This window comes from Salvelinus namaycush, chromosome 22 (genome assembly GCF_016432855.1).
Source record: "Salvelinus namaycush isolate Seneca chromosome 22, SaNama_1.0, whole genome shotgun sequence".
NCBI classification, from domain to species: Eukaryota; Metazoa; Chordata; class Actinopteri; order Salmoniformes; family Salmonidae; genus Salvelinus; species Salvelinus namaycush.
Window position 1 is genome coordinate 25,316,319 of NC_052328.1, and position 12,422 is coordinate 25,328,740.

The 12,422-nt window shown below is 41.5% G+C and overlaps 1 protein-coding gene across 1 annotated transcript in view; it reads right to left on the reverse strand.

Moving 5' to 3' along the window:
* LOC120017952 (probable E3 ubiquitin-protein ligase HECTD2) overlaps nucleotides 1-12,422 on the reverse strand; it is a 46,490-nt gene that overhangs the window by 18,390 nt on the left and 15,678 nt on the right. The window contains exons 14-16 of the mRNA XM_038960910.1: nucleotides 12,107-12,195; nucleotides 6,578-6,736; nucleotides 5,023-5,097 (exon numbers count right to left, since the gene is read on the reverse strand). Coding sequence (XP_038816838.1) covers nucleotides 5,023-5,097; nucleotides 6,578-6,736; nucleotides 12,107-12,195 — 323 coding nt within the window. The remainder of the gene's footprint in view (nucleotides 1-5,022; nucleotides 5,098-6,577; nucleotides 6,737-12,106; nucleotides 12,196-12,422) is intronic.

Sequence of the window (12,422 nt, forward strand, 5' to 3'; positions counted from 1 at the left end):
TCGTTGCTTAATTTGTATCAAGGAACCTAATGTGTTCCAGGAAAACCTTCCCCACACCACTACACCCCCGATACCAGCCTGTACCATTGACACCAGGCAGGATGGAGCCATGGACTCATGCTGCTTACAAACAACTCCTGACTCTGCCATCACTATGACGCAACAGAAATGGGGATTCGTCGGACCTGGCAATGTTTTTCCACTCCTTAATTGTTCAGTGTTAGTTATCAAGTGCCAACTGGAGACGCTTCTTCTTGTTTTTAGCTGATAGGAGTGGAAACCGGTGTGGTCGTCTGCTGCAATAGCCCATCCATGACAAGGACCGATGAGTTATGCATTCCAAGATGCCGTTCTGCACACCACTGTCATACCTGCACTGTTGTTTGCCTGTTTGTGGCCCGCCGGTTAGCTTGCACGATTTTTGCCACTCTCCCTCGACCTCTCATCAACCAGCTGTTTTCACCCACAGTACTGCCGCTGACTGGATGTTTTTGTCGCACCATTCTCGGTAAACCCTAGACCAGGGGTATTCAACTCTTACTCTACGAGGTCCGGAGCCTGCTGTTTTTCTGTTCTACCTGACAATTATTTGCACCCACCTATTTTCCCAGGTCGAAAATCTATCCCTGATTAGAAGGCAACAATGAAAAAGCGCAGTGGAACTGGCTTCGAGGTGAGGAGTTGAGTTTGAGGGCCCTAGACACTGTCGTGCGTGAAAAGCCCATGAGGCCGGCCGTTTCTGAGATACTGGAACATTGTTACCGACGATCGTCCCACGCTCAGCGGCTTAGGTCACTCGTTTTGCCCATTCTAACGAATAGTAACTGAATGCCTCAATGCCCGTTTTATATAGCAAGCCACGGCCACTGTTTGTAGGAGCGAACCATTTTATTGAAAGGGGTGTACCTAATAAACTGGCCACTGAGTGTATGTCTATATGATGTGATATATGTCTATAGATATAGCATAGAGGGGTAATGGATGGTGGTGGTCGGGAACTGAATACAGGTCAGTGAGTATATCTCTGCCTCAGTAAAAGGGTGAAAGACCCTGAAACCTTGGGCCTCGACTCAGAGGCCAAAATGCACATTTCCAAAATCATTATCTCACAATTTTGTAATAGTTCAGAGGTGTGACCACCTAACTCATGATTAGTGATGATGGATTGATTTTGACCTCTGACGTTCTTCTATCTCTACCGCAGATTCAGTCTAAGTTTCATGATCACTAATGATGAAAATCAAAGCCTTACCCAGATCCCACTCCTTCCAATGGCAATTCGGACACAGTGATAGTCACTGCTTTTCACACTGGAGTGTTAGTCTTGAGGAGGGCGTGAGAGAATGCATCTCCACAGCATTCAGACCCTCCATACCCACACACTATGACACGTAGCCCTATTACCAGTGACACACCACCTATTAACTTCTTATGGCTGCAGGGGAAGTATTGAGTAGCTTGGATGAAAGGTGCACAGAGGTGCCCATATTAAACGGCCTGCTCCTTAGTCCCAGTTGCTAATATATGCATATTATTATTCATATTGGATAGAAAACACTCTGAAACACTTCTAAAACTGTTTGAATTATGTCTGTGAGTATAACACAACTCATATGGCAGGCAAAAACCTGAGAAGTTCCACTTCCTGTTTGAATTGTTTCTGAGGTGTCAGATTTTCAACCAAGCTCTCAATTGAAATTGCAGCGAGATATAGATGAGTTTTCACTTCCTACGGCTTCCACTAGATGTCAACAGTCAATAGAACTTTGTCTGATGACTCTAATGTGAAGGGGGGCCGAAGGAGACAGGAATGAGTAATCACTTCCACGAGCTGATCACGCATTCACCATGCACCTTCACATGAGCAGGACGTCCGTTCCATCGCTCTTCTGAAGTCAATGTAATTCTCCGGTTGGAACGTTATTCAAGATATATGTTAACAACATTCTAAAGAATGATTCAGTATATCGTTTGACATGTTTCTACTGACTGTTACGGAACTTTTGGACATTTCGTCACGTTATAGTGGAGGCGCTTTCTGACTTTGGAATTGTTTACCGAAGGCGCGAACCAAAGTAGCTAATTGGACATAAATAACGGACATTATCGAACAAATCAAGCATTTATTGTGGACCTGGGATTTCTAGGACTGCATTCTGATGAAGTTCATCAAAGGTAAGGAAACATTTATCATGTATTTTCTGGTTTCTGTTGACCCCAACATGGCGGCTAATTTGGCTATTGTTCTGAGCTCCGTCTCAGATTATTGCATGATTTGCTTTTTCCGTCAAGTTTTTTTGAAATCTGACACAGCGGTTGCATTAAGGAGGGGTATATCTATATTTCCATGTGTATAACTTGTATTATCATCTACATTTATGATGTGTATTTCTGTTGAAACGATGTGGCTATGCACTATCACTGGATGTTTTTGGAACAAGTGAATGTAACGCGCCAATGTAAACTCAGATTTTTTGTTATAAATATGAACTTTATCAAACAAAACATGCATGTATTGTGTAACATGAAGTCCTATGACTGTCATCTGATGAAGATAATCAAAGGTTAGTGATTAATTTTATCTCTATTTCTGCTTTTTCTGACTGCTATCTTTCGCTGGAAAAATGGCTGTGCTTATTGTGGTTTGATGGTGACCTAACATAATCGTTTGTAGTGCTTTCACTGAAAAGCATATTTGAAATCGGACACTTGGTGGGATTAACAACAAGAAAACCTTTAAAATGATATAAGACACATGTATGTTTGAGGAATTTTAATTATGAGATTTCTGTTTTTTGAATTTGGCGCCCTGCACTTTATCTGGCTGCTCTCATATCGATCCCGGTAGCGGGATGCAGCCATAAGAAGTTTTAACAACCATACTGTAATACTGAATTGATGAAGTCATGTAACTGAATCATTAAACAGCTCCCGGTCATCTTGATGGAGTCTGTAATTAAAACCTTGTGAGGCCAAAACCTTCTGAAGGTTTGGGGAACACTTTAGCCAAACTAATTGGCCTAAGATCCTTTTATTTTTTTGATCTATGTACATTTGAACTTTATAATTACATATTTCTCACTGGGGCAATTTGGTGAACTTGTGCTGCTCAATGTGTCCTGTTCAATAGTGCACTGTTGGCCTTGCACTGTTAAAACTTCTTATGGCTGCAGCCCGACACCGGTACACTTATGACAACAGCCAGCTCAAAGTGCAGGGCGCGAAATTCAAAATATATATTTTTTAAATATTTAACTTTCACACATTAACAAGTCCAATACAGCATATGAAAGGTACACATCTTGTGAATCCAGCCAACATGTCCGATTTTTAAAATATTTTACAGGGAAGACACAATATGTAAATCTATTAGCTAACCACGTTAGCAAAAGACACCACTTTTTTTACTCCACCAGTTTTTTACTCCATCAGTAGCTATCACAAATTCGTCCAAATAAAGATATAAATAGCCACTAACCAAGAAACAACTTCATCAGATGACAGTCTGATAACATATTTATTGTATAGCATATGTTTTGTTAGAAAAATGTGCATATTTCAGGTATAAATCATAGTTTACATTGCAGCTACAATCAGAAATTGCACCGAAAGCAGACAGAATAATTACAGACACCAACGCCAAATAACTAAATACTCATCATAAAACATTTCTGAAAAATACATAGTGTACAGCAATTGAAAGACAGGCATCTTGTGATTCCAGACAATATTTCCGATTTATCAAGTGTTTTACAGCGAAAACACAATAGAGCGTTATATTAGCTTACCACAATAGCCAAAAACACAAGCAATTTCCCAGTAGCAAAAGTTAGCGATCGTAACAAACAAGCAAAAGATATATAATTTTTGACTAACCTTGATTTTCTTCATCAGATGACAGTCCTATAACATCAGGTTATACATACACTTATGTTTTGTTCGAAAATGTGCATATTTAGAGCTGAAATCAGTGGTTACACATTGTGCTAACGTAGCATCTTTTTCCCACAACGTCTAAACAGCAACGATATTTTTCTGACACGTTTTCTGACACACATATTCTGACCAAATAGCTATTCATAAACATAAGTAAAAAATACATGTTGTATAGGAAATGATAGATCCATTAGTTCTTAATGAAATCGCAGTGTTAGAATTCTAAAAAATAACTTCATTACGACATCCAGCTTCGGTATAGCTGAGTACCCCAAAGTTGGGCGCCCACGACTAATTCACATGCACGACAGATATATGAATTAGCATCATAAAATGTTTCTTACTTTTGGTGATCTTCCATCAGAATGTTGTAGAAGGTGTCCTTTGTCAAGAACAGTCGTTGTTTGGATTTAGAACGTTCATTTTCCCTCTCGATTTAGCACGCGCACTTGCCAAGTGGCACAAAGCTCTCCAAGTCAACAAACGGAAGAGAACGGAACACGGCAAAACTCCCGAAAAATGTTCAATAATCTGATGAAACTATATTGAAAAAACATACTTTACGATGATATGGTCACATGTATCAAATAAAATCATAGCCGGAGATATTAGTCGTCCATAACGACAGCTAAACAGAAGGCAAATCCATGTCCCCTTTCGCGCGCTCCAGAAAACAGAAAATGGACGGTCACGTCATACAAAGAGCTTTTATTCCACCTCAGACCAAGATAAACACGAAATTTCTTCTCTCACCGCCTCTTGACATCCAGGGGAAGGTGTATGAAGTGCACGTAGACTCTTACGTATCATGCCCATGTATAGGCAGGAAGTAGAACAGAGCATCGATTTCAGACTTTCCACTTCCTGGTCAGGAAATGTGCTGCAGAATGAGTTCTGTTTCACTCAGAGAAATAATTCAAACGGTTTTAGAAACTAGATAGTGTTTTCTATCCAATAGTAATAATAATATGCATATTGTACGAGCAAGAATTGAGTACGAGGCCGTTTGAAATGGGCACCTTTTATCTGGCTACTCAATACTCCCCCTGCAGCCCAAACAGGTTAATAAATAGGAGAGGTCCATACCTGGAAGGTCAGATAGAAGTCTTCTTCCACATTGCCCTCATAGCAGAGCAGCTCTCCAAGCCCATGAGCTAGATCCTGAAATAGCAAATACTTTGTCACTTTTATTATTTCCTTTCAAATGGACTGTATGTTGCACACAGCGTGACACGGGTCATGTATTACTATGTGTGCTGCATGAATAAGCATGTTATGTTAGCAAGCTTCTGTTCTAAAGCTAATCAGCTGTTGTATTCAGCAAACCATTCAACACACGTGAAACACATGTAAGCCAGTGAGGGCAGTGGGAAAAACTAAGTTTAACAACAACAAAAAACAAACGTATTGGTTAAATAATTGAACAGTGCACCAGGGGTACTGTGATTCCTGAAATGCAGAGTCTGTTGGAGTATTTTTTAAATCTGAAATTATACTTTTGTTACATTGTTTGCTAGCTTCTCATTGACTACCCAACTTTGCTAACACTAGCTAGCTAGCCAGTTTTCTAAAAATGTATGTTAGCTAGCGAAGTCAGCCATGTTATTAATACAACTCTCATCTGCTGTCGACATCAGGATATGATTTGAGAGCTCTAGTTAGCTCAAAAAATGGTTAGTAGCTTTGGCTACACGCGGACAGTGAATTCAGAGACATTCAGTGGCTAGACACACTACAATTTTACCAGGTTCCCATTTAGCGATTGTAATGACAGTCCACCACAACATACCCGAGAGTTTGCTAATTAGCATGGGGTAATCTGTGTTTAATTTTATTATGTACTAAAAACACAGTTTGAGATTTCGCCAGTGGTTCATACGGGGAAATAGGCTTCCCATAAAAATGTTGTCAGAGATTGCAATAGTAATCAAGGGGGGCGGGGCTTAGCAAAAGGTCAATTGCCTTTGCAGATGGGACTGTACAGCAAAGCGACTTTTAACCGTCTTCTTGAATCAGCCCAGCTGCAAAGCAGTTACATAAGATGAAGGGACAGTCTCTGATCAGTGATATAGTGGCATGGCTGTGCCTGCCTTTCATGCCCAAAAGGGAGCCAGGGCAGCATTACTGTGGCACTGGGAGTATGCCAGGCCAGCCACCCTGCTTCATCAAAGCCACAGTGTTATTAAAACAAAGGTTTTTTAGGACAGACAGGGCAGAGAACAACGCCCCACTCTTATGAAACTATGAACAAAGCCCCAAGAAACTAGGAGGCAAACATCTGGCACAGTTTAACAATTAAAAGCAAATTCTTACACAGAGAAACACTATCTCAGCAATGGGTGTGTACATTTTAGAATAAGAGACCGTAGAGTTATTTCACATTGGACAAAATGAATGAAAAGTGTAAAATACTGATACATTTTTATGAATTCAGATGAGTTTCAGAGATTGGATCCAGCCCAAAGGAAAACATTTGGGAGTAAAGAAAGAAAAGCTAAACTGTGGTTCCCCCAGCTGGTTAAACAGGGTATTGTGATCCTCACTGGTCTGACTGACCTACTGTTGAGGATGCCTATCCTTAATGAGTACATTTCTAACTCTAAATGCTGTGCTTCAGATGAACCAATCAGAGAAGACATACCGGCATGACCTGCTGCAGGTCGCCCAGGGTGGCGGTTGTCATGCCGATGGGAGTATTCTGGTCACATGGCACAATGGGTGGAGTCAAGAGCTTCTTGTAACAGTAAGGAGGGAAGTGGATGTCCAGAGCAATGCTGTTGTACACAGCGAGACCCATGAGCTGGCACAGAGTCAAGGACCAGACATTGATTCACAGAAAGATCAGGCCATTTTAGGTGATCAGTGTTCACCAAAGCAGGATCAGTGTCTTATATCAAAACGCTATTATCCTGAGCCTTCTAACAATACACAGATTCAGTAACATTAATGAATGTATTAGTGCAACACAATAACACAGGAAACTTGGACATAACGTACAGTACCATACGACTGTGAATGTTTGGGCTGATGCCCAGTAAGCACACAGTAAGCACACAGAGACCAGACTGCACAAAGAATGTTTCTAAATTACACCAGGACAGAGTAAATGACTACATTGTGTTACTGTGTGTGTTCAGACTACGTCAGCCACCGCCCCTTCCCCACAAAACCCAGCAGGTGGACAGGACATTTATCCCATTAATTCTCCATCACCTACGCACGCACGCACGCACCTAACTGCCTAGTCTCCATATTGCCTCCAAATGAGGGAGCCACTCGATGTATTTCAGAGTTAAAGCCCACACAAAGATCACTTTATAATGTGTTAACTGCAGGTACAGTGGGTGCCTGGATTCAAGAGTACACACACAAACACACATGTATGCAAACTGCACAGACACGCACAACACTAAGACATGCACACATACACACTTTTGTGCACACACTTTCAAACTCACAGAACCATGAGAAATTCAACGGGGTTGCCGTAGTGAAGGAAATACACCGCCACCTACTCTGAAACTCTAATGTCATTGGCTTTCCAAGTACTTCAACGGTTGGAAATCTCACCGTACAATATTAGGCAACACTGAGGGAAGGAGCTTCACACAACGTTATTTTGGGGAATTTGAGGGCAAAGACCTAATACACTAAACAAAAATATAAAACGCAATGTAAAGTGTTGGTCCCATGTTTCATGAGCTGAAATAAAAGATCCCAGAAATCTTCTATACGCACAAAAAGCTAATTTCTCTCAAATTCTGTGCACAGATTTGCTTACATCCCTGTTAGTGAGCATTTCTTCTTTGCCAAGATAATCCATCCACATGACAGGTGTGGCATGTCAAGAAGCTGATTAAACAGCATGCTCATTACACAGGTGAACCTTGTGCTTGGGACAAAATGCCACTAAAATGTGCAGTTGTCACACAACACAATGCCACAGATGTCTCAAGTTGAGGGAGCATGCAATTGGCATTCTGACTGCAGGAATGTCCACCAGAACTGTTGCCAGAGAATTGAATGTTAATTTCTCTACTAAACAAGTATCGGGTGGCCAGTACGTCCAACTGGCCTTACAACCGTAGACCACGTGTAACCATGCCAGCCCAGGACCTCCACATCCAGTTTCTTCACCTGTGGGATCATCTGAGACCAGCCACCTGGACAGCTGATTAAACTGTGGGTTTGCACAACCGAAGAATTTCCGCACAAACTGTCAGAAACAGTCTCAGGGAAGCTCATCTGCATTCTCGTCGTCCTCTCCAGGGTCTTGACCTGACTGGAGTTTAGCATCGTAACTGACTTCGGTGGGCAAATGTTCACCTTCGATGGCCACTGGCACGCTGGAGAAGTGTGCTCTTCATGGATGAATCCTGGTTTCAACTGTACCGGGCAGATGGCAGACAGTGTGTATGGCAAGCGGGCGAGCGTTTTGCAATTGTCATCGCTGTGAACAGAGTGCCACATGGTGGCGCTGGGTTTATGGTATGGGCAGGCATAAGCTACGCACAACAAACACAATTGCATTTTATTGATGGAAACTTGAATGCACAGAGATACTGAAGCCCATTGTCGTGACATTCATCCACAGCCATCACCTCATGTTACAGCATGATAATTCACAGTCTCATGTCGCAAGGACCTGTACACAATTCCTGGAAGATAAAAATGTCCCAGTTCTTCCATGGCCTCCATACACACCAGACATGTCACCCATTGAGCATGTTTGGGATGCTCTGGATCGACGTGTACGACAGCGTGTTCCAGTTCCCGCCAATATCCAGCAACTTCTCACAGCCATTGAACAGGAGTGGGACAACATTCCACACACAACAATCAACAGCCTGATCAACTCTATGCGAAGGAGATGTCACACTGCATGAGGCAAATAGTCACACCAGATACTGACTGGTTTTCTGATCCATGCCGCTACCTTTGCTTTTAAGGTATCTGTGACTAACAGATGAATATCTGTATTCCCAGTCATGCAATCCATAGATTAGAGCCTAATTAATTAATTTCAATTGACTGATTTCCTTATATGAACTGTAATTCAGTAGAATCTTAGAAATTGTTGCATGTTGCGTTCATATTTTTGTTCAGTGTAGTAGGCTAAAGGGCTCATACTGAGCTGTATATACTATGTGCTTTGAGAGACAGTAGCCTGGAAGGCTATATCAATACAAGAGCTGGTTGTAGATCCGCTAACAGACAGACTACTTGACATTGTGTCTGTGACAGGGGGGGGGGGTAATCAGAGAGGTAATGCCAAGAAAACTGTGTGGCTCAGAGAGGTAATGCCAGTGGTCCCGTGTGGCTCAGTTGGTAGAGCATGGCGTTTGCAACAAGGGACCAGTTTGAAAAAAGTATATAAATGTATGCCCTCACTATTGTCAGTTGCTCTGATAAAGAGCGTCTGCTAAATGACTAAAATGTAACATGTAAACCGGCGACCTTCAAATGTCTGTCTCTACAATCTCTCTATGTCAAAATCTCCCTCCGTCTGAATTTCTCTTCCTTTGAACCTGTCCCTGTAGTCTCGTTTTGCAACACGTGTCTTAACCCATCCCATTGCAAGTTAAAGCAATATGCAGGCTCAATTCCAGCAAAGTGTAAAAACTCCAAACAACATGCACAAAGTAGGAACAGCATGCAGTGTGCACCATCTCTGCACCGTGCAAAGCACAACTCTAACATCATGGAAACACACTTTCAGTGTAAACAAATCTCAGAGGTAAGTGGCTGTGATCCACCATCCGTATCAAAGTCTGTGAGCTATAAGAGGGTCCTTCCTCATCCATCTGGCTTTTATTTGACAGGCTGCCTTTTACTGCCTTGAGCTCTCGAGTAGGAGAGGGATTCAGAGGCCTCAGATGTAGTCTCAGATCTATAACTCTTGGCCTGTTCTGCACGCAGAGACATACAAATGGTATCCATGAGTTCATCTGACTCTTGACAAGTGGGAAAAGGGCTTAATTGCCAAAATCTCACACTATCCCTTTAAATCTCCACCCGGAACAGCCAGAAGAGGCTGGACACCCCTTGGAGCCTGACGGCCTGCATAGGGAATAGGGTACCGTTTCACATGCAGACATTGTCTAGACTCTAACCTGACATTAAGCTTCTAAGTTTCTTCCTATACTCTTTCCATGACCGCCTGACAGACTGCCAAGACTACAGGAACAGGTTGGCTAATTTAGCACTTAGCTAGCACACAGCCCCGCTAGGCCACAGACTAATGTTATGTAAAGCACCGGCTCACCTGTAGGTAGGAATAGACTGAATATGATCTACTTCGCAATGTGGTAATACATCACTCCCTTGAAACATACATAGGGGAAAACGTATTCCGTCTATTTCTTTAAAACTTTTTATTGCCGTCTCTTGAAAACGCACTAATGCAATTTACTTCAATGAATTGACACCCTACGGCAGTTAATGAAAACAGAGATGGTGCATTACAGTAAGCAGTAACAATTGGACTAGATGTTGACAAAGATATTCAACAAGATCGTCCTCGAGCTCAGAAAATCTAAAGCCGACTTCTTCATTAACGTCAAAAATGAGGCGAAAGGTGATTGTAAACAAATTTAGAAAAACATAGTTTAAGAGGCATGGGACATTTAAGGGAGATATAAAACTGAAAGTTGATGGAAGATTGGTCGAGGATAGCTACTTCCACTACGGTACTTTTAACAATTTCTTTGTTCAGTCTGTACAACATCTGGGGCAAAAGTTTACAGTGAGAGACTCACTCAAAATGTTTGATATGATTCCAACTACTGAGGTGAAAGTTAAAATATTAAATGGATAGTGAGATTTTTCCACTTATCCATGGGTTCATCTGACTCGGTACCATTTGTATGTCTCTGCATCCAGTTTGAAGGAAGTTGCTAACTAGCTTTGGCACAATTGCTAACTAGTGTTAGCGCAATGACTGGAAGTTGCGCTAACACTAGTTAGCAATTGCACCAACGCTACTTAGCAACTTCCTTCAAACTGGATGCAGAGACATACAAATGGTATCCATGAGAAAAAGTGCTTAATTTCCTAAAATCTCACACTATCCCTTTAAATCTCCACCTGGTAAAGCCACCCCTTGGAGCATGGTTCCTCTCTAGTTCTTTCTAGGTTCCTGCCTTTTAGGGAGTTTTTTTCTAACCAATGTGCTTCTGCATCTGCATTGCTTATTCTTTGGGTTTTTAGGCTGGGTATCTGTAAAGCATTTTGTGACAACTGCTGATAATAAAAGGGCTTTATAAAATTGATTTGATTGCTTAATTGTGACATCCCACTAGGAGGCAGACGCACAATAGGCCGGCCAATCACAGCACAGTGGTTTCTGTGTTGGTTTCTGTGTTGGCGCTGCAGTCACTCGTGATCAGTCCTAACAGCACTAACACCACCACACCCATGGTTTCCATTTCTGTATCGACAGTGTCTTCTTCAGGCACTGCAACCCAGTAGATCAAGTCAAGAGAGGACAATCCTAGGTCAAAGTTTGCAAGTCATGAGTACTCCATGAGGGCTTTACAGACAAAGGAAGACTATCTACAGATAAAGGATATTGCCCACTCCAGGCTGTTTACAATATAAGTATATGTAATAAATATGTTAACTAAAACACAACAGGTTTAACATTCATAGATAAATAGCAATGTACAGTGGGTTAAATGAGGACAAGTTGTCAGATTACGTTGGCTTACACTGACATGACATTTGAATGTAACGGCATTACTAGGTCAATATGATGATTAGGTGGCCGCTGGCATCCTAATATATAGACAGAGCAGCTGTCCAGATCAGCTTTATCTCAGGAGTGTTAGGAATGTTATGTTCAGTGGTTTGAAATTGTACTTTTTCGTATCTCTTACTTATTGAATACAGGAAACAACCTCATGCTTATGAATCATGAAGATTCTGTTATTGTTCATGTCTCGCAAAAGTGGTTTACATAATACAGTGAAAATTTCATCTAAGTCCTATTAAATATAGATAATAAGCATATATTGCAATGGTTAGACTGATTTATAGCATCGCAAATACATTAAGTATCAGTTTCGCCAGTGTGGTTTTCCAGCACTGCCTCATCTGTGTGTGTGGTGCAGATTGCTGCATATCTGAAACCGTTGACACAGTAATTCCTGGGTTAGGAATGAAAGGATACAGTCCCGACCAATTGAAACTCTGAGTAGTTGTCACATTTCCAGCTGCTGAACCAATGACAACCGGAATCCTTCAAGTAGGTGAACATGCCTGAAAAAACAAACAAGTTTGATATATAATCCAGTGAAAGGAGCATAAATGGGACTGGGAAAACCCCTCCACAGGCCTAATGTAACACAAACGTCTGTTCAATGTCTAGTCTAATAATATTATATATAGTAGTATTCTAAAAGTTGACCGAAAACATTCCCAGGTGCATTCAACAGTTTCCTTAACCAGATGAAAACTCTTGACCTTCAAACATGAAACATTATTGT